Source organism: Patagioenas fasciata, chromosome 1, assembly GCF_037038585.1.
Source record: "Patagioenas fasciata isolate bPatFas1 chromosome 1, bPatFas1.hap1, whole genome shotgun sequence".
NCBI lineage: Eukaryota > Metazoa > Chordata > Aves > Columbiformes > Columbidae > Patagioenas > Patagioenas fasciata.
The window spans coordinates 10,585,512-10,611,736 of NC_092520.1; the positions used below are offsets into that span (position 1 = coordinate 10,585,512).

Below are 26,225 nucleotides of genomic sequence, written 5' to 3' on the forward strand. Positions count from 1 at the left end.
TTATCCCCATAGTCTTCTTGAAGAAGAATACCAGTTTCAGGCAATCCTAAATCTTTCCCTTGGGAAAGAAAAGGCTGACACCAATATTCAACCTTAGACGCCACTTTTTGTAACAAAATAGACAGTGCAGTACAGTGATTATTTTGGTAGCATCTCCCAAGCCTCTGTACTGCTCACTCCTGGAGAACTTCAGATAAATTTATATACAATTTCATTTTATTCCAGTTTGTCTCCAGCAGGTCCAGTTCCCATTCTAGACCAATTGAGCTGAGTAAGTAATAATCCCAATGTTGTATGACTTCACTGGTATATAATATTAAGTCATCCATATATCTCTTCATATAAAAATAAAGCGGAAGACTATTTTAGAAACTTTTTTTTTTTTTTTAACTTGATTTTTTTCTAACTTTGGAAAAGGCAGTTGCAGGTTTTTTTCTTTCATTGAATAGGAAAGACAACAGAAAATGTATTATGATTTGTGCTTATTCTGCATTAAGGCCTACAAAAGTGGCTGAAACCTCTTTTATGAAACAATGATCAAAATCACATTTGTTTATTTATTATTGTTTTTCCCTTATGGAAGACTTTGAAAAAAGTTCCCATCATAATTTTCTCAACAGTGGAGAAAATTAAATATGCATTGAGTACTGTCATACATAATAATCAACTCATTTCATATTCATTGGTATCCTCATAAATGAAACATAAGCTCTTCTGGAGGGAATCTTCACCTTGAAGGCAATAAAGTCCATTCGCTTACCAAATATATATAAAAGGAAAAGTACAGTAAAAAATATCATATTTCTTACCATCGTAAGGGTGAACGGATGGCTTTCCAGTGCAGATACTCTTGGACAGTGTAGAATAACATACTGAAACAAAATCAGCCAGACAAAATAGAATGATATAAAAGAGATGTTAAAAACATTCAGTGATGGGTTACACATAAAAAGTGAAAGTTATCCCTCCAGACAATGCCATGTGAACAGCAGGGATATTTTTAGGGGCACACTAACTCACCTGACCAGGCCTTGCTTTAAAGTCATCTTTCACCATCCTTACTTCGAGGACATTGGAGGGATGGCTTATCACTGAAGTTATTGTGACCGGCTTATTGCTGCGGATGTAGCGGTACAGCCTTTCCACACAGTACAAGCACAGAGGTCCCGAAATCCAAAACCAGGTCTATGGGAGAACGGCAACACATTACCTCGAGGACTTTTCATTTTCTGCTTTCTAATTTCAAACCTACGTGAGTGCTTGCAGGTTCTCATTTAACATCTATTGTGGAACAGTGTTTCGGTCAAACGTAACCTCCACATCTCTCTACGTGCAGAAATCCAAGCGCGTTATGGGGGCTTAATCAGTCTAACCAGCAGCAGCATCCACAAGCACAAATAATTTCAATCATAAAACTCATCAGGAGCAAAATGCTAATGACCTAATTTGCAAGCATGCTCCTCTGCTTTTATGTAGTTAGATTGCAACTGGTTTCCACAGTTAATGACACAATACATACACTGTTTCAAAATCTAAATACCAGAGTATTCTGAAACTGGATAACCTTTATGGAAAACCACTGTCTGATTCGCAATATTATTTGACTATTACCTTTTTTAATTATCTCAGGAAGAAGCAAAAAACTAAGAAAGAAGGATTCTTGTGCTATAGAATTTTTGCTTATATTAAGCTAGTGTCAAATCATAGACAAGGGAGAGAAATGGGCTCTTTTGAATCATGATTCATTTGCCCCTGTGGAAGATGCGTATGCTAGACCAATAATGCCCTGGAAATGCACATTTCTTTGCACTGATTATATGGGGAGTCCTGGCTGACTACCTCAGATAGAGACATTTACAGCTGCTCAGCTAAATCCCATCCTATGAGTCAATTACTAACAGTTTATGGCAGAGCTAACTACTAATTCCACATCTGCTCAGTCATTCAAGCCATGGCACTGAAGTGCCCTCAACCCTCATCCATCTTCTCTTCCCAATTTTTGAAGTTATACATCAGCATCTCTTGCAACTAGAGAATTTAATTTCCTCAAACACCTTTGGCCATAAAAACTTCAGTAGCTCACAACACCCAAGGTTGTTTTTTTTTCCTCTTTTAGACTTGGTATCACTAAGTGCATAAAACAGTTCCAAATCCAAACAAGTCCTAAAATAATGTTACAAGCTGCCAGGATAACACTGAGTGGCCATTTCTTTCCGTGGCTCTTTTTTTCCCATTAATGGCTCTAGAGCAGACATGTTATGCCCCAAAGAAGACTGTCTGATGTCCTGTGGGTCATATGGAGCCAGATATACATTGATGCTTGTAATTCAGGAGTATTACCACAACAAAATACAAATCTGAAGAACTTTGTTGGAGGACTTCAATGTAGAATTGACTGTTTCTTATTATGATCACATGCTCTATAGCAAAATGTGTTCTCACTGCAGCTAGAAAGGGACATATGTGTTCTGCAGAAAACAATTATAATAATAGGAAGAAAATCCTGTGAGGTCTGTTATGGGACCACCTTGAATGGTGGGCCTTGGGTTTGTGAACTCTGCATTCCCAAACTTCCTAAGGCTACTTGCCAATATAGCCCAGCTCTTTTCTCAAAAGAAAACAGAAAATATGGATGAAGAAAAAACTGCTGCCACAAAACGTAAAGAAACAAAAGGAAAATGGAAAACATAAAAAGAAAAGGCTTTTCTGTCCCCACTGTCATCATACTCATTTACCCACGCCACATACAAAACAAGCCTGTCTGCAAACAATAGACTATACAAATCTGAACCACAACCAACTGCAACCCAGAAATGAGTATTAGGACTTGCATCCGCATAGTGAAAAAGAGAACAAATGGAGTTTGATTATTTCAATTAACTACTGTCACACAGTGCTTACAAAGGGACCTTATGAATATGTTATATAAATGTTTGCTCTGAAGTGTAATTTAAAGTCACATTTATAGCAAGACCAATGCATCTCTTATCATGTCATACACAAAAAAGAACATTACAGCCAATCTCTTGACTGTTTTCCACCCTATCCTATGCATCACATTGTAATGCAGTTCAGGGTTTAATACAGATTGTTTTCTCTCCACCAAATCTTTGAATGCCTGAAAAGGTTTTAATAATATTTTCCATTATTAAAACATCTGGTCTGGAAAAGCAATAATTAGTGGTTATGGCTGACTGAAAGACTTGGCTTGGCTTGTAATACCTGAAACGTCGGATCATACAGACCTCTGGGAAGTGTGACTGGAACGTGGGTTCCTCAGAACAAATGCTCATAAAGTTATTTTGTACAAAGGGTTCTGGTACTGATAAGTCCTCTGGGAAAGGCTCAGTAGTATAGTCAGGAAACGTCTCTTCAAAAGCCTTTGGCACCGTCATATTCTCTCGGAGTGTTTTGTTAGGATTAAAGCAACCAGGAGGGTGTTCCTTTAAGTTGGTCTGGTACTTGAGCACTCCCCTAAAGGAAAATAAAAACAGCAAAGACATTGAACTAACAGTCAAAACCAAGCAACTTGATCTTAATTCGGAGAGGGTTTTAGAAAGCAGTCACCAAGCTCATCTTCTGTAAGAATTCTTATTCTGTTTGTTTTCAGGACTTTCAATGCAATTGAAGCTTTGCAACAATAGAGCCCTCTGTCACTAGAGGGAAGGTTTAACTTTTCCAGTTCACTTGGCACTCCCCCACTGAACAGCCTAAAGCTTAATACTGCTTGAAAGGGGGAGCTATTGTGGGAGCCTTGAAAAAAAATTAAATAATCACATTTCCAGTTCAATCACACCCAGGCTGTTTTCACTCATTCTCCGTACAGTCAGCAAGTCCCATTTTTAAGGCAATCTGTAGCAGAAGTGGCCTGAGTTGCCAAATCATAAACTGCAGGAATTTTCCCACTACTTGGTGTTTACCAGGTTTGCAAACAACAGTATAATTTGCTCCTTTGAAAGTCATCCTGTCAAATAGACAAAAGGAAATATTAAAGTCCTGCATGATGGCCAAGGAACCTGTCTGGTAAATTATTTTGTGGGCTCCATGCTTGTTTTTTAAGATAAAGTTAAATTTATAGTAAAATGAAGTGAGAACTTTGCAGCTGCAGCTAGAAACCTGAAACACTCTGGGATATCTGAACACATGAATGAATAATTTAAAATAGGGAAAAACCGATAATACAAGTAATACAATTCCTCAGAAGTACTAGTCGCCTCCAAATCTGGATTTGATGAGAGTAAAACCACAAGGAGGACTATCTAAAATACACAGGGCTGAATGACAGCTATATAGAATGGTGCTGGATGGGAAATTAGGCACACAACACCATGTCTGGTGAGATATGCCCTCTGAGTGTTAGGCTATGTGATGAAGGCTCATCTCAAGTATATATATGATCAAATATAAGGACATACGCTCCCCTCTCCTCTCCCCAACACACACAGGCAGGTGCAACAGTCACAGAGTTTAATTTGTAAGAGAGAAGTAGGACATAGCAATATTCCCAACTTAAACTGGCTCCAACAGGCTACTGGCAATCTTCCCTACTGAAATGTAGTCCTGACAGGTACGTTTCCCATGTGGTCCAGGGAATAATATACAGCTTGGAAGTTAAAACTGCTCACTCTAAACTCCACGTCTGACCCTGGGAGAATCACTTGGGAAGTGTCCATGCACCCACACCCCACACCCATGTTTGTCTCTATTTATTGCTTGATCGTGCCTATCGCTGGCATCTGGCATCACTGTTGGCCATCGCATATTTGCAAAGTGACAGATATCCCCAGCATTACACTAGTTCCTTGCTCCATAAATATTATGGTGCCTCATGGATTTAGCTGGAAGTCACAGCACATGTGCTAATTTTTCAATCAACCTTGTGTGCACGACTGTCAGCTGCTCTCACAGCTTCTCTGCTCTCAGAACATCCCAAAAGAGGATTCAAAGTTTTCCTTGAGACATGAAGAGCTAAACACGAGCATCTTCTCCAGTGATCTCTAGTTTGCTTAAACTATTGCAAACATGCTAACCGAGTGGCAAACTGGGATGACAAAGCTGCCTGTTAACAGCAGCTGCAATGATTCCAATTTCTGAAGCTGACGAGGAAAGGCAAGTTGTCTTACACACCCAAGATCGGTTCCCAGAAAGGCTGAGTGCTACACCATTCTTATTCCTAAGAAACCCAAGATATATTCTCATATATTTATTCAGTACAACACCTGAATGCATAAAAATCTGTGTGGATGTCAATAAGTAGGAGACGGACATCTTTAGCAAACAAAAATGGAAGAGACTGTCCTGATTTCAGCTGGGATAACATTAATTTTCTTCCTCGTAGCTGGTATAGTGCTGTGTTTCCAATTTTGTATGAGAAGAATGCTGATAATACACTGATGTTTTGGTTGTTGCTGGGTAGTCAGGTCAAGGACTTTTTGGCTTCTCATGCTCTACCCGGTGCACAAGAATCTGGGAAGCAGCAAAGGCAGGACAGCTGACCCAAGCTGACCAAAGGGATATTCCTTACCATTTGATGTCATATTAAGTATATAAAGTGGAATTGGTCAGGGGGTAAATACTGCTGCTCGGGAATAGACAGGCTATTGGTGTCGCAGGTGGTAAGCAATTACACTGTGCATTGCTTGTTTTGTATATTCTATCCTTCTGATTATTTCATCTTACTTTGCTGTCCTATTAAACTGGTCTTATCTCAACACACAAGTTTTTGTTTTCCTTTGCGATTCTCTCCCCTGTCCAACCTGGGGTTGAGGGGAATGAGCAAGCAGCTGTGTGGTCCTAGTTGCCAGCTGGGGTTACACCACAACAGAGACAAGTCATAGGAAGTGTCCTACTGGCTGAGCAACACAGCACACAGTCTATTTGCATGGGCATACATCAACCTCTGCCCCAATTTTCCACGCCCAAAACAGAGACAACATTCACTTCTGGCTGGAGCTGGAAAATACATATCACTGTTACTTCCATTTTTATTATGATAAGCTTGAGGTCAATGGTTCTCAATGTTTTCATAGGGAACTACACTGCTCCTATTTTCTCATCCATCTTCCACTGCTCAGCTCAAGGTGAGCTGTTTGAGGGGTCCGCTAAAGGTCGATCTGTGGGTGGAATCTTAAGAATTTTCAGAAGGCAAAGCCTTGGGTAACTCTAAGTGACTCTTATTGTCAGCTTCAATGAACCAGTATAACCCATCTAACTTCACAGTAATATCAAATTGGAATCAGCTGAGGATCTGGCTCCAAATGTTTCATGTTTTATAGCTCCTTACATTAGTACTAGAAACATCAAGCTCCTGTTTTTACATAAACTATTTTTTGTCATTATTACTGACTTAAGATATAAATAAATTAATGTAGATATGCATCAAGCCTTAAGCCACTAAAATATTTGAAAGTCACGTTGCAATAAGTACAAGAGCAACGAAAGTCTTGAAGGATAACTCCCTGAAAGATTCTCCTCTCCCTTAGGGAAGGGATGAAAGAACAAACCAATAACATATAGCAGACGAATCATGTCACTTTATGTACTGCTGAGAAGTGCTTGGCTCACCTGAAGAAGAGGATACAGTAAGAACAAACATAGCTGTGATAGTGTGAAACAAAACAAGAATCCAGGAATACTGTGGAAATACTCAAAAGGAGACTCCCAAGCAAGACAAATGCTCACTCAACCTGTCTGCATAGTCCAGCCACAGGAAATGTCCCACTCTGTAGAGTAACTGGGCATGTGTCTGAATATCTCCAAGACATGCCATGTAGGAGTAACTTGGGCACCTAAGCACGGGTGTCTAAGCTTCCTTTATTTTCAGATCTTCTAATCAATATCACTAATGGAGCCCAGAAGTCAATTCAGCTCACTTGAATGTAAGTCTTTGTAGCAGCAGGTGAGCTGAAGCATTTTTAAGGCACCGTTGACTGTATATTTTAGAACTCATTAGACTATAATGGGAGACAAACACTTAGAAAACATGTGGAAACCTGCATTTAGGCATCTTAAACTTGAACTGACTCCCACTCTCCATGACTCATTCTTCTCCCACTTTTAACTGACACTCAGTTCTTTTAGATTCGCACTGAAAGGCTTTCCAATTCGATATTAAGGAGGCTGTGTACAAGAAGTCTGTTTAATGCTTGCGGTTTTCCCTTAGCCTCGGTTTGCAAACTTCTCCAACTAGACTTCTTCCTTCATGAAGTGGCAACAAGGTTAAGAAGACAATGGGCAAACGACAATATAGTGAAGAAGACGAATTAAAATGGACAGGAAAAATACTCCAAAAGCAACCACTGGAATAGATTGCCTAGGGAGGTTAGAGGATCTCAATCACCAGATGTTTGCAAGAAGTTAAACAAACACCTGTCAAGAATAATTCAGCAAAAGTTCATCCTGCCGCAGGACAGGGAGAGTAAGTTAGATCCATCTTCCCTGGCTATGCACAAGAGTTATGTCAAAATAAAAAAGAAAAAAAAAGAAAAAAAATACAAACAACAAAAAGCCACAGAGAACTGGAATTGAGTCCAAGAGTTTAAATTGTTTTGAACTCATTATTTCAATTCACCAAATCTCAAGCTGCGTTTGTTTTTTTCAACAACATATTCCTACCGTGATCTTGCTAAGCCTAATTACCTTTCGCTGTTTACTTTAAGCAGCGGTGCTCAGTGTCGCACAGACATTCCAGCACCACGTGTTTCAGATGCTTGATGACACAGAGAAACAAACCTCATTCAAATACATCTTCTCTTCCCTACACCGATCTCTTCACCTACATCCACAAAGGAAAATTCGGAGACATCAATGGACCAGATTCTCACGCAGCATAACTTGTAGAAGCTGCTTTACCTTGTCATAGAGCTGGGCTTATTTGTGCCAGATACAGACCTGACCATAAGCTTCATGGCACATGAACACTGGTCTGATATTGTGAAAACAGGAGAAAAATCTAGTAAATTTTATATAATAGCAATGAGAAAGAGATAATTAGGGAGAGACTGTTCCTTCCCTCTCCTTAGGAGTCAAAATGGAAGGCAAAGAGGAAAGAAAAAGAGATGAGCAACTTTGCTTCACATTCTCACCTCAGCAGCTAGGTAAAAGGGGAGAGAAAAGAAACAGTAATGTTTTCTCGATTTCCCACTAGAAATCGGTAACATGGACAAGGAATAAACTTGAAAGTGAAGAAGTATGTGCTAGCTGGCTGTAGTAACTCACAATTCTCCAAGGTACAGTCTGAACTTCATTTAAACAATAACTTGCTGAAAAACTGAAGAAGATAGCATCTTGTCAAGAAGTTAGCCCACTGTGCACAAGTGAGTTCAGAAACAGCACAATCAAGGGAACTGTTCTTTCTGGTTGTGCTTCAGGAAAAGGGACAGTGTTTTCCATTTACTTACCCAGAAACATGCAGCATCAGCAGCATATAGAAGACAAAGAAAAGGTTGTGTGTATACCAGAAGATGTCATAGTTTGAAACCCTGAAAAGAATAAACCATGGTTCAATGCTGTTTCATTGAGATGGAATCACTGCTAATTAAAAGCAGACCTGTGCACATAGGACATTGTTACACACGCCATAGTCATGTAGAATAGTTAAAGCCCAGTATGTATTCCTACAGGTACACTGTACTTGCAAGCAATTAAGTATTGAGAAGAATGGGTGACTGGCACAGAAGTAAAAAGCTGAGAAAGACAGATGAAGGACATAAAAGTACAGAGCCAGTTGAAGAACTCTTCCTAAATTAGGAGACTTCACTGCCTTCACAGGTCCCATTAACCCCTATCAGAGCCTTATACCTAGAATAATTCTTCAGTCTCCAGGCTCAAAACTCAGCCTCTTTGTAGTGAGTGCTTCCTTGCATTCTCCCTGCCCCAATAGAGGGATGAGGTCTTTAATGTGTCACTTCTGGTACAACATACAAACAGATAGCATAGACAGTAGCAGAAGGGCTTCTGGGAAAGGTAAAAGAAACTTCTGAGGGTGTGTAGTGGAAGGAGATACAGAAGGAAGGGGAATGAGAGCAAGAAGGCAACAAGAGGACAGGTAGGAGAATTTTCGAGGCAGAAGACCACATATGGTGGGGCTCTAGGAACGATAGTTTTGGAAGGAACAAGAAGAACATTACCACTGTGAGGATCAGAAGAGGTGAAGGGGAAAGAGGACTTCCTTTCATCAGTAATTTGTTAGGTAATGTAAAAAGAACCAAGACCAAAGAAAATACAAGCAGCTTCTTTGCTTTTTCTTGAGTAAAACAGTCACCAAAAAACAACAACCAAATGGTTAAGAAAATACTCTACTTCATAGCACACAAAGACACCTCTCACACTACACAGCATGTAGCAGAGTCTCTTGCAAAACCAAAAAAGCTACCCTCATTCATAAGCCAAAATAATTCTTAAATAAAAAACTCTGAGAACATACTTTCAGAAGTTACTCCTCAGTAAATGCTTTTTTCAGAATTTTTTCCCTTCCTACAATTTTTTTATCTAAAGAGCTAACCGCCCTTGCTTAGATACATCTGAAAGGCACACTGCATTTGGTTCTGTCAATACAGGATTTGTTTGTTTTCTTTCTCAAGACAGAAAAAAATAATTTTGATGATCTGAGGTCCACCAAGAAGAAAATCCACGCAAGGACAGTTCTAAGAAACCAACAAGAGCAAGTGCCTCTGAAAACTCTTCTTCATCCTGCCATCCGTCATCCCATTTGTCACCACGTGAACACTTTCCTCCTTGAGGCTCCTCAAACCATTTCTAACCACCCACACCCTGGTAGGCATGTCCATGCAGCCATTCATCAGTATCTCTAAAGTGGTGTGGGAGTGAACAGCAGGAAGAGGAAAGTAAAGGATGATGCTGTGGTGAGTGGAAACAAAGAGAATAACATTTACCCCCAGACCCAAAACAGGTCTTAGAGTTTCGGTTTTAACTTATTTTTTTTTCAGAATGCACCAATTTTTCAAAATGTCAGTGACGGAAAGTTAATCCCAGCTTCTGATGTGTTGTTCTCAACAGCTAATAATTATTACTGTTTAAAATTACTGTACACTTCTTGTTTGAATATGTCTAAATGTCAGCTGAACATTTTATTCTTCTTTTAGCATTCCTGCAGATACTTCTACTATAAAATCCTGCTTCCTCATGTATATTAAGTTTCTCTGAATGTATTCACGTCCTCCCAGCTTCACCTCCTTAAACTAAAGGGATGGAGATCTTTTAACCTCTTATCATGAAGCATATTCTCCAACATTTTGATAATCACATATTTCTGACTTGTATCCTTTTAAAACTGTGTGTCCTATAGATATATACAGTATTCTAATACACTCAATAATCTTCCTGCTGATACATATGTTCTGTAGAACTATAAAACTATATTTATTACCTTCTTTATCTTCTTTTTAGGGCTTAAAATAGACACTATTCACCGAATGAATGCATTTCTTAGGAACCCAAAGTCCTGAAAATTTGAGATCGAGTTGAATATCTAATTTTAATTTTGGTTAACCTACTTAATAATTTTGCAGGTGAAGGCCTGCAAGAGTTAACTTACTGAGAAATGTAAGGGGAGACTGTCATGCTTTAAAAGCACACAGCAAGCAGCACAGTTTTGGAAAAATATTTTTAACCCTGTCACATCTAGTTTTGAACAAAAACATATATGTGGTAGTTTAGAAGATGAAATAAAGGACTGGAATATTTTGTTACAAAAAGATAAGACATTGAATTAGCTTATATTATAATGTTCCTTTAAATATAAGATTTCTAAAGTCACTTGTAGTTGTGTTCAATGGAAATACTCTTGAACAATATTGATTTGAAAGTTAGTAGAAACATCAACATTTATTCACAGGATTTATTGCATTTTCTAATAACTTCATAAGCTTTCCAACAAACAACTACTGAACAGAAAATGTTGGTCTAATTCCCAGGTATGACACAGCAAAAATTTAGAAAATTTTTCAAACAATACTCACTTTCCTCCTTTAAACCATGAGGAGTTAATTCAATCCACCTAATACTTATTCACATAGTTTACTGAATAAGTAAAGGCACAAAAATAGCATGATAATCATGCACAGAAAAAATTCAGGAAGAACATATGAAGGAAGAAATGAATAAGCAGGTCAGTGTGCAAGAGCGGATTAGGGCTGAAATCCAAGAGAGTATAATAGTCTCTGAAATAGTTTTTAGAAAGCCTAGTTTCTGATAAGCAGTCGACATTTACAATTACTTCTCCTAAGACTATCACATAAGCTTAGCCACCATAAGGCACATGAGAATCCACAAGGAAAAAGATGGAAAAAGGACAGACAGATGCACGGGGAAGCTTGATTCCTTAGAAAAACATGTTATAAAGACAAGCTTGAGCCATATGCCTGAGGGAGAAGCCAGGATAAAATTTATAGATAGGAATTATTGCTAGAGTAACAGGAGATGCAGGGGATCTCTTGAGGGCTTTGATTCTGCTGGCTAGATGGCAGAAAGATGGGAAAGCACTTGCAGTTACAGCAACTGAAGGACATAACAAGCGTTTAGCTTCAAAACATGGAAACCATTGTTGCATGAGCCCCAAAACTATTATTTCCAAAAATATGTTTGCAACTATGCATATTTTTGTAAGTATCCCAGTCATTAATAAATGTTGGGGTTTTTTTTCTAATTTATCACAGCCTTGGAGAAAACAGGACTGTGTTCTGGCTCACTGCTGCAGAGTGAAGTCATTGTTTTATTTTTCCATCTTCCCCAAGCTGGCTTTCTTTTGCAAGTAGATCCATCTGTATGGACTATGTCATGTGCAGCCATGTCTGACATCTTGTGTAGCAGACTTGTTCTGCACTTCTGTAGCCTATGGTGCCTCGCAAAGGTCTCAACCCTGGAAATATCTTTGTCTACAAAAAGTGCACAAGTATTTGTGGAACTACTTTTTTGAATCAGCACCTGACAACATTGCTACTCAGTAAAGACAGATCAGCTCAACAAAGTTCACTTATCTAGCTCACATCAGTGGAGCACCATTAATGTTTGAAGATATGGAATTAAAATATCCTTCTGTGTGTGCTGAATTGAGATGATATAGTTACATAATCAGTATTTGAATTCACCAGAGACTGATATAAAAAATCCAGGTTTTTTTAATATGTTTCAATTGCAGAATCCAAGCCTTAAAACAGCTACAACGTTGGGCTACATCCTCTTAAGGCACTGCTCACTCAAACCTACTATAATATGTTCAATAATGCTGGTGCAGAATGTGAACCCGTTGGAGAACCAAATCTTTAGAAAACCCAGTAGCTACTCTGAGCCAATACTGTGTTGCTGTTTCAAAATTATAATTGACATTAAAAAGAATATATCTGACAACGAGAAAGGGAGCTTTAAAAAAGCAACATTCTACTTAAGCAGTACAATTCTGTTTCAGTTTGCTTGTTTGCTGGTGGTTTTTTTTGTTGTTGTTGCTGTCTTTTTACAGTTTATTGTTACAATTAATTGGTGAAAATAATTAAGATAAAGATATCATCCTATTTTACTACCAGTGGATTTAATTTATGCATTGGACAGAACTTACCATATGCTTAGATTACTGCCTCCCTGTGCAAACAGGAAAAAAGCTATTTGAATTTTTAAAGGTCTAGATTTTTAACTGAGCAAATTCCTCACACGATAATTTTCTCTGAAGAAAATTTAATCAGGTTTTGTAATTTCAGAATACAAAATTCAGTGTGCTAATTTACCTGCAAGCTAGTAAAAAAATAGGGCAAGAAAATTAGGGGTTTTTTTAACACTAACTTAAATATTTCTTGCCTCATACTGCATTTACTCTTCATTCCCACTCATCAGTATGAGAATATGATTACTCAAATGGGATTTTTCAACATAATGATCAGATTATGTCTTACCTGATGGCATATGTAGAAGCTGTACACATTAGGAATAATACTAACACCATAATGACTCCAGTCAGACCTGGAACTAAAACAGATAAAAGATAACTTACACTTTTCTCCTATGACTTCTAAAGCAAGTGGAAGTTATTAGGCATACAAATCATGATTCAATCAAACTCTTTCACGTATTTATCTCTTGAAGACAATTCCTGTATTAAACTAGACAGGAAAATAGAGGTGTTATTTCCCACCTTCCCAAAGGAAACGGCCCTTTTCCTTCCATTTCAATATGCATCACTAATTTCCTATTAATCTTTGCTCCTGTAATCATTTGCTCATGACATTTGTCTCTAAGCAGGTAATCAAGAACAAATCTTGTCTATTTGTTTATCTGTAAGACTCACTGTACAAGTTTCTGTATCTCTTTTTTATTCCAAACCCTAAACTCTGTTGAACATGACAATTAAAAACCTGGTCAGGGACAGAATTTCAAGCAAATCAATTTCTGTGAAAGCTGTCACTACAATTGCTTGCCAACCCATTTCATTCCAGAATGAGAAAGAGCCTGAAATTACTCTCCATGGCATTGTATCATCCTTGAAATTGCTGTCCATAGAGCAAGGCCTGTGATGGTGATCTACAGCCAGCATTTGAGAAGGAAGAGTTAAAAACATTAAGATAGGATTCATCTGCTCAAATGCAGACTCATGTCAGGACTAGTCTATCCTCAGCTCTTTTTTAAGTCAGAAGAATGAAACAAGTATTTCTATAGTATGATTCATCTCATCCTAAAGTAGAATCCTGCCTGTAAAGTACAGTAAATCATCAACCTAAAGATAGATTAGAAAAATCCTAATCAAAGTTACCACTTTTTCTGAGCACCTTATCTTCAAAATTGCCATGCTGGGAATTAAGAATCTGAATTAAGAACCTAAAATCCACGAAGCATTACATCAAAACCTTTTACTTCTTGAAGAATGATGGTTTTTAGAGCATAGTCTCTGGTCACTCTAAAAGCCATGTGTTTGGGTTTAAACAAAGTCAGTCACCAAGGACAAAGCTAAATAAGTGCTGGTTCAGTGTCGGAATATAAGCATCTCAACCAGGTTTCATGGACGTAAATAGCCAAACCACAGATTTTAATGGTCCAGATATTTAATAGGATCACTTCCTAATGATAAGAACAAGCTGATTTTTTAAATAATTGTGATTTTAGACTCTTCAGCAATAGAGAATTTCAAATCTTATGTTTTTATAATATTCTCAATATCCACTTGTTGAAAAGCCCGATACCCAAAATCTGATACATCCCAAATCATTCCTCAGTTTTACAAACTGTAGCAAAATCCTGGTCCTGCAACCAATGGAAGTTTTGCCATGGACTGCATAAGAAACATAATTTCACTCCTTCATGGCAGAGTTACAATTAAAACTCGTTGCAATAAAAAAAAATCTGCATTCTTGCCATTGCCTCCTCCTTCATTTCTTCTTTCTTAATCTAATACGATAGGTAGTGTGCAATCAGTCTCCCCTCTGACACAGATACTTCCAATCCAATTGCAATAAAACACTTGATCCAGCTTCCTACACTGTCACTCAAATCACAGGTCATCATTTACATCCAACTCTTCAATTCTCTTCTCCATCAAACTGCAAACATGAAATCACTCACAGCCTTCCCCCAATCCATCAGTGCATTTTCCTCCACTAACTGTAATCTTGAATACCTGTTCATCCCAGAGCTAGCCTCACACCCTTAAGCAAGGAGGTTCTTTCCTGGACTGATCTGAAAAGCCATCACACTGTAAATCCTTCTAACTCCTTATTCCTTCTCTTCACTATGTTAAAAAAAATCAGCCAGTAAATCTAGTTCTGAAACGTTTGGGAAGACACCATTTTTTTGCATATTTGTACAGCTCCCAGTGCAGCAAAATCCTGGTCCGTGTCTAGACACTCCCACAGCACAAATCAAAAATGTTAATTACCACTTGTAAAGATGGGGAGTGATCTGAGTAACTTCAAATTTAAGATGACTTGGAATCACTGCTTTTTGCAACAATGTGCTCAAACTTCTGAAAATGCAATATTTTCCTGGCTGTTGGAGGCTAAAAGGAGTTCTAGCTTTGCACATCCTCTGTTCAACTAGAGAGGTCTCAAGGTGTCACCAGAAGCTGTGACAATATTTGGTGAGGCCTCTATGCTCATTCTTCCCAAATCCTTCTCTTTTATACAAAATATTAAATATACTAGCTGCTTGTTCTGATTCTGTCTCCCTGTCTTTAATTTCCGCCTTTGTGAGTTACCTTCTTTCAAGCCTCTACTAATTCACTAACTACACCAGTCACCCAACTCATTTCCAGTTAACATTTAAGTTCTACCTCAACTTCTAACATGTCACTTTCTCACTTCCTCTATTCTCAACTGACCTAAACTTTGCTGAAGGTTTTTGGAAAGCCTTTCCCACGGGTTACCAATTCCAGTAAATGTGTTGGGATTGACAGATCTAGAAAGCCAGTTATTGCTGTCCAGACCAATTCCTTTGGACCTTGTCCTACATGTTACTGACTTGGGATTTTTGCATTTGATCTAAACAAAAGTGAAAGATGACCCCAGAAAGGACCTTTACCTGCCTGTGAGGCACTACAGCTCAGGCTTGAGACTAGCCCTCTGCACCCAAGCATGGCTCCCTTCTATATTCCTGCACCAAAAATGTCTTTGTTTATTTATTTTTTATGAGTGCTGAAGCCTAATTCCTGTGTAACAGTTTAGATAGCTCTGAAGTCAAACCAACCTTTAAATAAACTAGCTGAAGCAAGAAGACAGCTTTTTTTTCTAGAAATTGGATCATTTAGGAATTTGCTTTTAATATTATGCAGAATCTCTGTTTGAAACTGATGATTTTCCACTGACTCATCTGTACAACAACAGCTTTGAGGATGCTGCTTATCCTACTACAGGACTTATGTAACTCCTCCCTCCTGACTATTGGATAAGCAAACCCAGGTTATATTAACACAAATAACACATCTCAACCTAGCTGAGATACAACAAATGGAGCATGCGAACAAAGGATCAAAATGTTTTGTCTGAAGAGTGATGATGAGAAGAAGCAGGGTTTCTCATTCAGTTTTGTAACAGACTTACCAGTAGCAAAAAGAAGATTTCTTGGGTCCTGAAAAACAGACATGCCAAAAAAAAAAAAAAAAGAAAAGTCAAGATATGTGATCTTGTATCAATATGAATAATGTAATAATAACAAGTAGCTCATAAAGCTGATGTGCTTGATGGCATGGGCAATCCCTAAATCTGGATACAGGAATTGGTATTTGGTAGCAGTTTACACTGGCTGCAATTAAACACAAACTAAAGCTTTAGCCTTTGCATTCTCCCAGTAAAGATAGGTCTGATCTGTTATGAAAAATTAGGATACAATAATTTTACAAATAATTATTTTTTTTAAAGTCTGACTTAGTTACCTCAGACCTTTGGGAGGATGGAGGGGAGTCAAAGAGAAAGAGATTTTGAATTTAAATCAAAGACCAGCAGTGAGCATTTTACTGCCAGTTACATCACCAAGAGATTTGCAGTGGACTCCAGTGAAGCAGGACTGAACACAAAGGAGCTGACAATACAAGGCCAGATGTTCCTGTGTCCTTCACCACATGTGAAAGGAAGAGGGGATATGTCAGTCTCACAGGAAACTGTCTCATCTCCCATGAGCCCTACGCCTCGTGAGGTTTTCTGTTCATTGCAGAGCAAAACATGTTTTTTTTTAAACTTGCAGTAAAATGCAGTGAGGGGAGGTGAGCAGTTTTCATACAGTTCAGGAAAAATCAAGTGTCCCTTTTCGTGACCTTGTCTGCATCCAAACGTGCAGACCCATGGACAGAAGTTGACAGTAGCATCCAGACTGCCCATCGTGTCTAAAAAACAAGTTTCATTGGAATTCAAGCACGAAGGTTCAAGCACTACTGAAGTACCTAAAATCTGGGAGGTTATGATCCTAGAATTACAAAAAAAACTTTCTGTTATCTCCATTTTCTACTGCAAAATTCCTAAGTCTGCTTAGTACAGGCTGCCATGCTCACCCTGGCATGTTCTTGCCTGAAGCAAGCTCCTGCTAACGGGGCTGATGAGGTTACCTCTATTAGTCCACTCCTTACACATGCAGACCCATGAACCCAGTTCAACCCAGAACCTCTGCACAGTAGTTGGTGTTGGCATGTCTGGCTGCCACAGAATAGCTCTATGATTAGATCATTCACCCAGGGAGTGGAAGACCTTGGTTGTTGGTCCTTATGAGCCTGCACTGAGTCAGGCTCTGTTTTTCCAGGAAAGGATGCAGCTGGGACAGGGTCATTCTAAATATTTCCTAATGAAGCTGGTAGAAAAGAAATGCAGTCTTGAGACTAGAATGAGTATAAACAAGAGAGAATTTGACTGTAGCCCAAAAGAGTCCTGGACTCTGGTCTTACTCCTACAATGTGCAAACATCTCTTCAGTGCCAAGTGCACAAGGAAGCACCTGGAGGAGGGACTAGGACTGTGGTATGACTTCAGGAGACTTGCCCCATGGTCAGAAAAGTCATACAAACAAAGTATTTCATAAGTTGAAATCGGTTCCCAGCGCAATTCATGCAGATAACTAATCCCACTCTTTGTTGATATACTGAAGTTCCCACTGAAGCTTAAAAATCAAAAAATCAGGCTCAAATCTCACTATCCTCAAATCCCCAGTACATGTCACATAGTACTATATTCTAAACATTGCAAATGCAGAATGTGTTTTCTCTACACAGCAGCAGAGGTGTCTCAACCAGGCCCACCCAAGGAACAGAGAGAAGCAGAAGAACAGAGTAGACTATTTCAGTTGGAAGGAACATACAATGACCATCTAGTCCAAGTGCCTGATCAGTTCAAGGCTGACTCAAAGTTTAAGCATGCTATAGAGAAGCAGAACAGGGTGCAAGACGAAAGGACTTGACAACAGCATTCTCCACCTCATAATCAAACAGGTTTGAATCCTACTGGCTTAAACAAAGTGCTTGATACGTGCTTTGTCCAGAGAAAAATCCAGAAGATGGTGAGTTTTCAATGCACAAAATCAGCAGCACTGTATAGATCATAGGATGGAGCACAAAATGGAATTGAATACACAAATAATCATGTATTTAAATTATATTAAAAAAGTAAAATATGCAAGCACAGCTGGCTCACCTCACCACGATAGTTCGCTGCATTTAATGCCAGAAAGTCTTCATTGAAGTTCTCAGAAAAATTAAGAGCATTCACCAGATGAGCAGCAACATGTAAGACTGAAAAGAACAGAGTAAAGCTGAGACCCGTAAGCAAGAGGTAGATGTTCCTCTAAAGTAAAGTGGCTATCCAGATGTCAAGTTATAATCACATCACCTGCATGAGATGCATCAGGGACTGAAGAGCTATTTTTCTAGAGTAAATCAGGTTATGGATATTTATGACAAAGGTAGCATGTATTTTAAGTTTCTTTCAACACTACAGCAATCATTTCCACACTGTGATGATTCAGCTGGGAGACAATATTCAAAGGTGTCCAAAGAACGTTTCTTCTTCAGTGAACTGGGTATTTGCCTTCACTGCTCCCCCTCCTGCAGATAACCCTGTAGCATCCCACTTCTGTACTCAAATTCCTCAGGCACAATCAAATCAAAGGTCACTCATAATGGCAGATTTTGACCTGGTCTCATATAACCTGTTCTTTAAGTAACTGGAATTTTAAGGAAAGGCTCGACATTAGAATGTAAGCACACGTTTAAATGAAAAATAAACCAAAACCCACACACATCTGAGAAAGCATTCATAATTTGAGGCAGGGAAGCACAGAGCAAGACTACCCTCAAATGTACTGCATGAGAAAAACCACAAAATACTGCTTTAACGTGCTTCCCAAACAAGCTGCTGCTCAGCACGGTAAGATCTCACCTGAAAAGACACATATTGTAACACCACACGTCACATGGAAAGTTTTGCTTTTATCTAGCAGCCTTCTGGTTTTCTTGCTGGCAACCTAATAAGAGAAGAATTCAAGCAATCTCTTGCAAAACAAAGCACAGAAAAAAAAATACTAACAGCAACTGAGATGAATTAATAGCAATTTCAGGTTTTACTAGGTTTAACATCCTTACAAGCACAGTACCCAAATTTAAAAACTACAGGATTATGTCAACAAGCCAATTTTGAGATCTTAATGAAGAAATTACAGTTGGATCTGTACTAGATAGATGTCTAGAGTGCATAAAGTAGTGCCCCTCTGGCTTTAAAACCTAGGAATTTCAGCACTAATTGTTGTAGGAATCACTGACTAGTGAGCAGGACCAGAGGGAAAGAGACCTATGTATATTTGCATACATATATGCACCCATAGGGATCAGATCTTATACGTACTGTCACATGATGAACAGAACTCATAGGATCAATTTGCAACCATCTAGAAAACATAGATGTTCCACAAAAGCATTACTTATATTTCTGTTAAAGCAACTGGTAAATCACAAACAAGCTAAGCTACTGTTTACTGAATACTGGTACAGACAAAAAACCCTCTTAGCTTTGCCAGAATTTCTTTATCTGATAAACAAATATATCAGTTTGGGTCTTTAAAGTTCTGTCATCTCTAGTAGGACAGTTCTGGCCTTGCAGAGATGAAGTTCTTTTTGCTATGTTGAATTCTACCAGGAAGCAGTAGAGAGAACACAGATGACTTTTATATTTGAGTTGGGAAAGAAAGAGGAGATTTCATCTGGTTACAGTTCCACAGCAAGTCTCTGTCCTTCAAGAATGCACTAAAGAAACCTTCCTCCCAACAGGTCCAATGAAACCAGACAATGCCAGCCAAGGCATTTTCTTCACAGGGGTCACGAAATTTAAGCTGAATGTCCAATACTTGAATAATGTAGGCACATAATGTATAATAAACAGGGATTTAAGATGTTTTCTCCTATTGATTTTAGACTGAAGAGAGGCCCAGGGTCCTCTTCATCTCAACTGCTGCACTCTGAGGACAGTGCTTACCTTCTGAGATCCTCGCAGGAAGGCCAAGAGGACACGGCACATTGGTAGAAGGACCAGGCAGCAGTTGAGATTGAGGACAGATGCTGAAGCTCTGCTAACACACAATCCTAGCTGAACAAATATAGCAAGAGTTAGATTATAGGGAGAAAAGATGCTTTAATGGCTCAGGTGTCAGTATTCAACCTCCATTTCTTTGCTGTGAACCTGAATGGCTCTCATCCTCTCTTAACGCATCAGAACAATAGAGTTTCATCTTGCTCCACATGTACTGGACACACAGTGTGCTGTCCTGTTCTGATGGAAACAGCTCTTACCTTTGCATCAAAAAATTATGAAAAATTAATTTTGTCAGCAATAATGTCAGCAAATGACAACTTTCTACTGAAGGCACAAGTATCTTCATCAGTGCTCCTCAAAGCCACGTGAAACAAAACGTATCTCAGACAACAATAAGCGTCCACTGAGAAATTATCTGAAAACCTCAACAGACATAATTAAATAAGAGAGATAAATACTATGAAAATACTAGACAGCCACTTAAGTAAAGTGTAATGATTTTCTAGTAAACAAGCCAGAAACATATGTAAAAAATTATTGATTCAATTAAACTGCAACAATAATATTGTTTCAAGGACTGTTACGAAATTGTCACAGAACTTCCATCCATTCACACTATACATATCTGGATCTAAAGAAAGTAGGTTTTCTTCATTTTAACTACTCAATAGCTGAGAATCGTAATGAAATCTAATTTCACTAATGCTTTCACTGGTATATTTGAAACTTACATAATTAGAACAAAAACACTTGTCAAATAAATGAACAAAGCACACATTAATGTCATAACCCTGTATTTTTTAACCTTATTATATTCTCTAATTCATTTATGATTTTTTAAAACGTTCACAAAATGTCGTTGTTCTCCTAGTTATTAGGTTGAATTACCATTTTACTAGCTTATATAAAAGATGCTTTTAGACTGTCAACAGATTTCTGGAAGGGTATTTCTTACAATGTTCTCTAAACCCCAAGTTTTTCAGCTCCTGAAGAAATTATATAAAAAACTATTATAAGATAACTCAAGAAATGCAGAGGTATGTGAATCACTTGAACAGGTACAAATTATTCAATAAAAATTACTATAGATTTATTATTTTTAAAATGAAATTTCTGTTAAAAAAATAACATTTGTTATTTCTCAGTCAAAAAAATCCTATCAGTGAAACATTTATTATTTTCATATCTTTCTTATCAAGAAGGAGAAACACAATTGGAGAGAAACAAAGATAATTTATTTGGAAAAAGATTTTTTTACAAAAATTATCAGAAAAGCCTTGTAATTTCAAACCTTGTAATCGGTATTAGTTGGTTTTTTTTACAAACGTTGTGTCACAAAAATGGACAAATAGATAAACTAGGAAAAACAAACAAAATAACTGGACTTCAGCATGTCTAGTAAGATCACAAGCACGACAGCATGACAGGAGCTCCTCAGTACCACAAAATGTCAGAAGTGCCCACTCCCACAGTCAGTAACAACTACGTACTCCACCTTCTCTGTGGTACCTCTGGGCACAAACCACAGAACAAAGCATCATAAGGTACCTTCTCTCCAAAGCTGCTCATGAGGAGTAGGAGCCATCGCTTCACAAAATGTGCTCTGCTTTGTCCTCTGCCATGTAAATGAAGGATCCCTGGTAAATGTCCTGGGAGCAGGTCTTAGAGAAGTTACAGAGTCAGACACTTTCAACAGAGGTATTTCTAACCTACCAAATGGCTGAGGGAACTGGGGCTGTTCAGCCTGGAGAAAAGGAAGCTGAGACCTTATCACTGTCTACAACTACCTGGAAGGAGGCTGTAGCACGGAGGGGGTTGGTCTCTTCTCGCAAGTAGCAAGTGATAGGACAAGAGGAAATGGCCTCAAGTTGCTCCAGGGGAGGTTTCGATTGAATGTTAGGAAAAATTTCTTCACAGAAAGGGTTATCAGGCATTGGAACAGGCTGTCCAGGGAAGTGGTGGAGTCACCATCCCTGGAGGTGTTTAAAAGCCACATAGACGAGGTTCTTAGGGACATGGTTTAGTACTAGAGTTAGGTTAGGTTATGGTTGGACTTGACGATCCTGAGGCTCTCTTCCAACCAAAATGATTTTGTAATTCTATGAATTATAGAAAATGAGACTAGAACAAACCACATCATCCAGTTTTTCCCCAGTCTCCAGACCTCATCCACTACTTCTTCCAATGCACTCTTGGTAATTTTTTTCCTTACATAAAACCTCCCTTGGTTCTATTTCTTCTGCTGTTTCACACTCTGTTCACATGCAAAATGAGAGATTATTCTTGCTACTTTTCCCTCACAAGTCATGTGCTTCAGACTTTAGATCACCCTCTCCTGCTACATGTTGGTCCAGCGCGCAGGTGCAAGGACTATGACTGAGCAGCAGCTACAATGGCCCCAACCTCAGCAACTCAGATTTTCCTGAATGCTGATTTCACTTTCCACTTCAAGGTATGATAAAAAAAAAAATGTATGTGAACAATCACGCTAAATATTTCTCTATGTTTGTCCACAGTAGCTTAAAGGGACTTCAGAACATGATGAGATATTTTTGGACTATGAGATTAAATGGCAATACCCTTGAAATGATTTGACTTAATGGCAAGTAAAATGCCTTTATAATGTGTTGTTTGCATATACAAGATTGTGTCTCTTTTCATTAATTATTATTCTGCTAAAGGGAAACTAAAAATGAGCTATACACCTCATAAACGCAATAACTTCAAAAACATGGTTGTTAAACACGTATTTTTATGTGTTTATTTTTTATTTTTATTAGAGCTTGCTGATGTGCTACAGTATCTCAGTGATTAAATGAGCGTGATTTGAAAAACACAAGAATTATGTAGAACTAACGTTCCACAAAACTCGGAAGTAAACAGAACCATTTTTGTAGCTCTTGACTAATTGCCTAAATCTGAAAATATCTGCAATACAACTAGTAAGTAAAGCAATTTGAAAATTGTAATAATTTCTATTATATGGGCTTATAACAAAGATGGGGACAGACTTCATGTTATGATAGAATAAGGGGTAATGGTTTTAAACTAAAGAAGGGAAGATTCAGACTAGACATGAGGAAGAAATTTTTTACACTGAGGGTGGTGAAACCCTGGCCCAGGTTGCCCAGAGAGGTGGTGGATGCCCCGTCCCTGGAGACATCCCAGGCCAGGCTGGATGGGGCTCTGAGCAACCTGATCTGGGTGAAGATGTCCCTGCTCATGGCAGAGGTTGGACTGGATGAGCTTTGAAAGTCCCTTCAAACCCAAACTACACCATGATTCCATGATTCTATGTGACACATCATTAGTTTCTCAAGAATTCCTATGGTCTTTGAGTTTAAACATAAACCAGGCATGATACCAGTTATCCAAAAGTTCCTCTATCAGGCACAATCATTCTTTTTTGCAAAACTTCAATAAAGCAGTCTAGTTTGGAATAGTCTAGAATAGAGTTCATTCCACATTGTATCATGTCAAATAAATGAAATAATTTATTCTGAGAAATAAGTAAAATGAAAAACAATGTAGCTGGTACAAAAAATATAAGTCAGCTATGATGAATAGAAAAAGTTACCCAACTAACTTTGTATTGTATTTTTCCATGACACTATTTAACAAACACCAGATATTCATTCATAATGCAATTACTATGGAAGAATTGCCTTACATTAATTCCAATGCAATGCTTTTAGCATGTGTAAAAAGCAGAAAAAAAAAAAAAAAAGGAGGAAGAAATTACTTCTCCAAATATGAAGTACACTTCTAGAAAAGTGCAATTCAAACAGTTTCACCAATGGTTCAGTTAAGGTTTTATTCTGAATAAATAAAGTTGGGCAATGTTTGCTGCAATAAGCCCCCTGACCAATTTGAAAACAATGGTAAAGTAATACATTTAGCAATGCTTAGAATCACAATTCATTCAAGACCCAGAAAGATAACAGAGTACTAAGTTTGCTCTTAACATGTATCCAAAGGCTAAAAATATCTCCATGAAACTAATCCCTTCCAAATGGTTTCCAAATGGTCTTCTTCTTGACTTCCTTTGCATTGTCTGGGTGGCATAGTAACAAATTAACATAGCGTATTGTTGGATTTTTAAACAATAGTAGAATAAAAGATTATTTTTGCTCCAAGGCAACTTGCTGGTTCTAGGAGGGAATATATAACCTTATTAACTAGCTAAGAAATGAGATAAATATAATCCTTTTTTCTTCCTAAGGTTATCCTTGTCTTAAGAAAAAAAAAAAAAAGTGTCATTTCATGTTATTAGTACATGTAATTGCTGTAGAAGAAAAAAAAGGGAAAAAAACCACTCCCAAAATCTTGGAAGGACACTCTCTTTCATCCACCTTTATTGACAGCAAATCCAAGCATCTGACAACCTCTTTCTGTACTCTGCCTACCCAGTACCAGACATGCTGTTATCCCATTTCATGGAGGGGTAAAGAGGCCTACAAAAACTAAAGAACTGGTCAAATTCACAGGGGGAAACTGTGGCAGGGATAGTGGGTTACCAGACCCACTCCAGTCTCAAAGCTGGTATCCTAACAATTAGGCCAGACTTCTTCTCCAGGCAAGTATAAATCAATGGCCATATTTTTCTTCTCCATAGCAGCAAAAAGGGCTCCAGATATAAAGTGGAAAGGTAAGTTCTCCAGCTGTCCCTGTCTGATGTCCAGTCCCACAAAAATCAGGGTGGACTCCTGGCTAAGCTCACACAATGTGCAAAGTGGGATAGAGAAGCAAGAGTCAGTTCTCCTTGCATGTTCTGTGTACAAGCTTCTCTGTAGCTAGGCAAATGATTCCAGTATTAGGCTGAGGGGCAATTTACTGTGTATCAGAGAATTCTTCAAAGATTCTCAGTTATAAACACCAAAATGAACATTACCTACAACTGCTGTGCACATAAAACACATGGTTGCAAAACATATTGGGGAGGAGAATACAGGAAGACTTCAACAAATATTGTCCTATCTCACCTTTTAAGCTCATCTTGTAGAAAAACAAATTAAGAATACCACAAATCCTTCCATACCTAAAAGTGATGTGTGTCTGACTCTCAAGCCTTCACTATTTGCAAGCAATAATCCTCAACAGATCACGGTGCAGAAGAGACATCACACTTGTCTCTCTCTTTCTGGAGGCTTTCCTTTGAACTTTTTCAATCTTCCATGGTTTAGGACCATTTGAAAGGTTGTGGGAAGACTCATAAAACATGTGTTGCCCTGGAGAGATAGGTAACAGACCACCTCCCCAAATCAGTACTGGACCAGCTAAAAATATTTATTTCCATAGGTGGGACAAACTATGTTACACAATGTGTCTCCTTTTGACCTGACTTCTTCTTCTTCACAGAGTACTCCTTGCTTCTGGTAACAGAGCACAGATAATCTAAGATGAAGGACAATCTGAATTGCATGGGTAGCATTTATTCCTCCTAGACCTGCCAAATCTGGCTGGAGATCTAGCAAAATAAAACCCAAAGCAGCTGAAAGGAAGTTGGAAGGAAAGAAAATGCAAGGATAGCAGAAACCTACCAAAACATAAAAAATTCTACAGAAGTTTGATTGCTTTTGTTCCTGAAGATGGAAGTTATCAAGGCAGGACTCTGTAAATCCCAATCTCACGTACTGCAGCCCTTTAAAAATTATTTTACAACTAACTAGTGTAAGATTTTTGAATCACATTTGAAAAAGTATATTTAATATTAAAATAAAAATAAATCAGCAATTCTCTACACAGAGATTTAACAACAGCCCAATTCTCCATGCTAATTCAACTTCAGTCTTCTATTTGCATATATGAATCTGAACTTGGATATGATATTAAAGAAAGGGAGAAACATCAGGAGTGGATAATGGCAGCAATATTTTTAGCTCTCTCATGAAGTATGGGGTATCTTTCCTGCAGTACTGAGCATCAATATTCTCACTGTTCACTTGTAACTCACCAGTCATGCATTCCTTGAAGGTTTTCCTTCTCTGTCTGTCCACATACTTAGGTTATGTGTTCTCATTTTATATGCAGTCCCTTTGTGTTTGATGTACTCCTCCTCCTGGTTAACTGAGCCATGCAATCTGAAGAGAGCAACTATCTTAATCTGGAATTCAGTATTAGCTCCCAATTTCTCTCAATCTCCAAACAAAGTATATTCACTTACAAGATTTCAGATCAAATGTTCACCTTCATTAATCTATACATCAGTTATTTTAAGCTATTATAATCT

The 26,225-nt window shown here is 38.2% G+C and overlaps 1 protein-coding gene across 4 annotated transcripts in view; it reads right to left on the minus strand.

Annotated features, from left to right (window-relative positions):
* The window catches only part of NOX4 (NADPH oxidase 4), a 112,933-nt gene that overhangs the window by 80,226 nt on the left and 6,482 nt on the right, over positions 1–26,225 (minus strand). For 2 of the 4 annotated variants that reach the window (XM_065851124.2, XM_071802993.1), the window contains exons 3-11: positions 19,940–20,050; positions 18,851–18,935; positions 18,107–18,204; positions 16,035–16,062; positions 12,903–12,975; positions 8,400–8,480; positions 3,246–3,474; positions 1,021–1,185; positions 810–872 (exon numbers count right to left, since the gene is read on the minus strand). In XM_065851124.2, the coding sequence (XP_065707196.1) occupies positions 810–872; positions 1,021–1,185; positions 3,246–3,474; positions 8,400–8,480; positions 12,903–12,975; positions 16,035–16,062; positions 18,107–18,204; positions 18,851–18,935; positions 19,940–20,050 (933 nt within the window). The remainder of the gene's footprint in view (positions 1–809; positions 873–1,020; positions 1,186–3,245; positions 3,475–8,399; positions 8,481–12,902; positions 12,976–16,034; positions 16,063–18,106; positions 18,205–18,850; positions 18,936–19,939; positions 20,051–26,225) is intronic. The other 2 variants (XM_071802934.1, XM_071802899.1) reach the window with 2 other exon arrangements.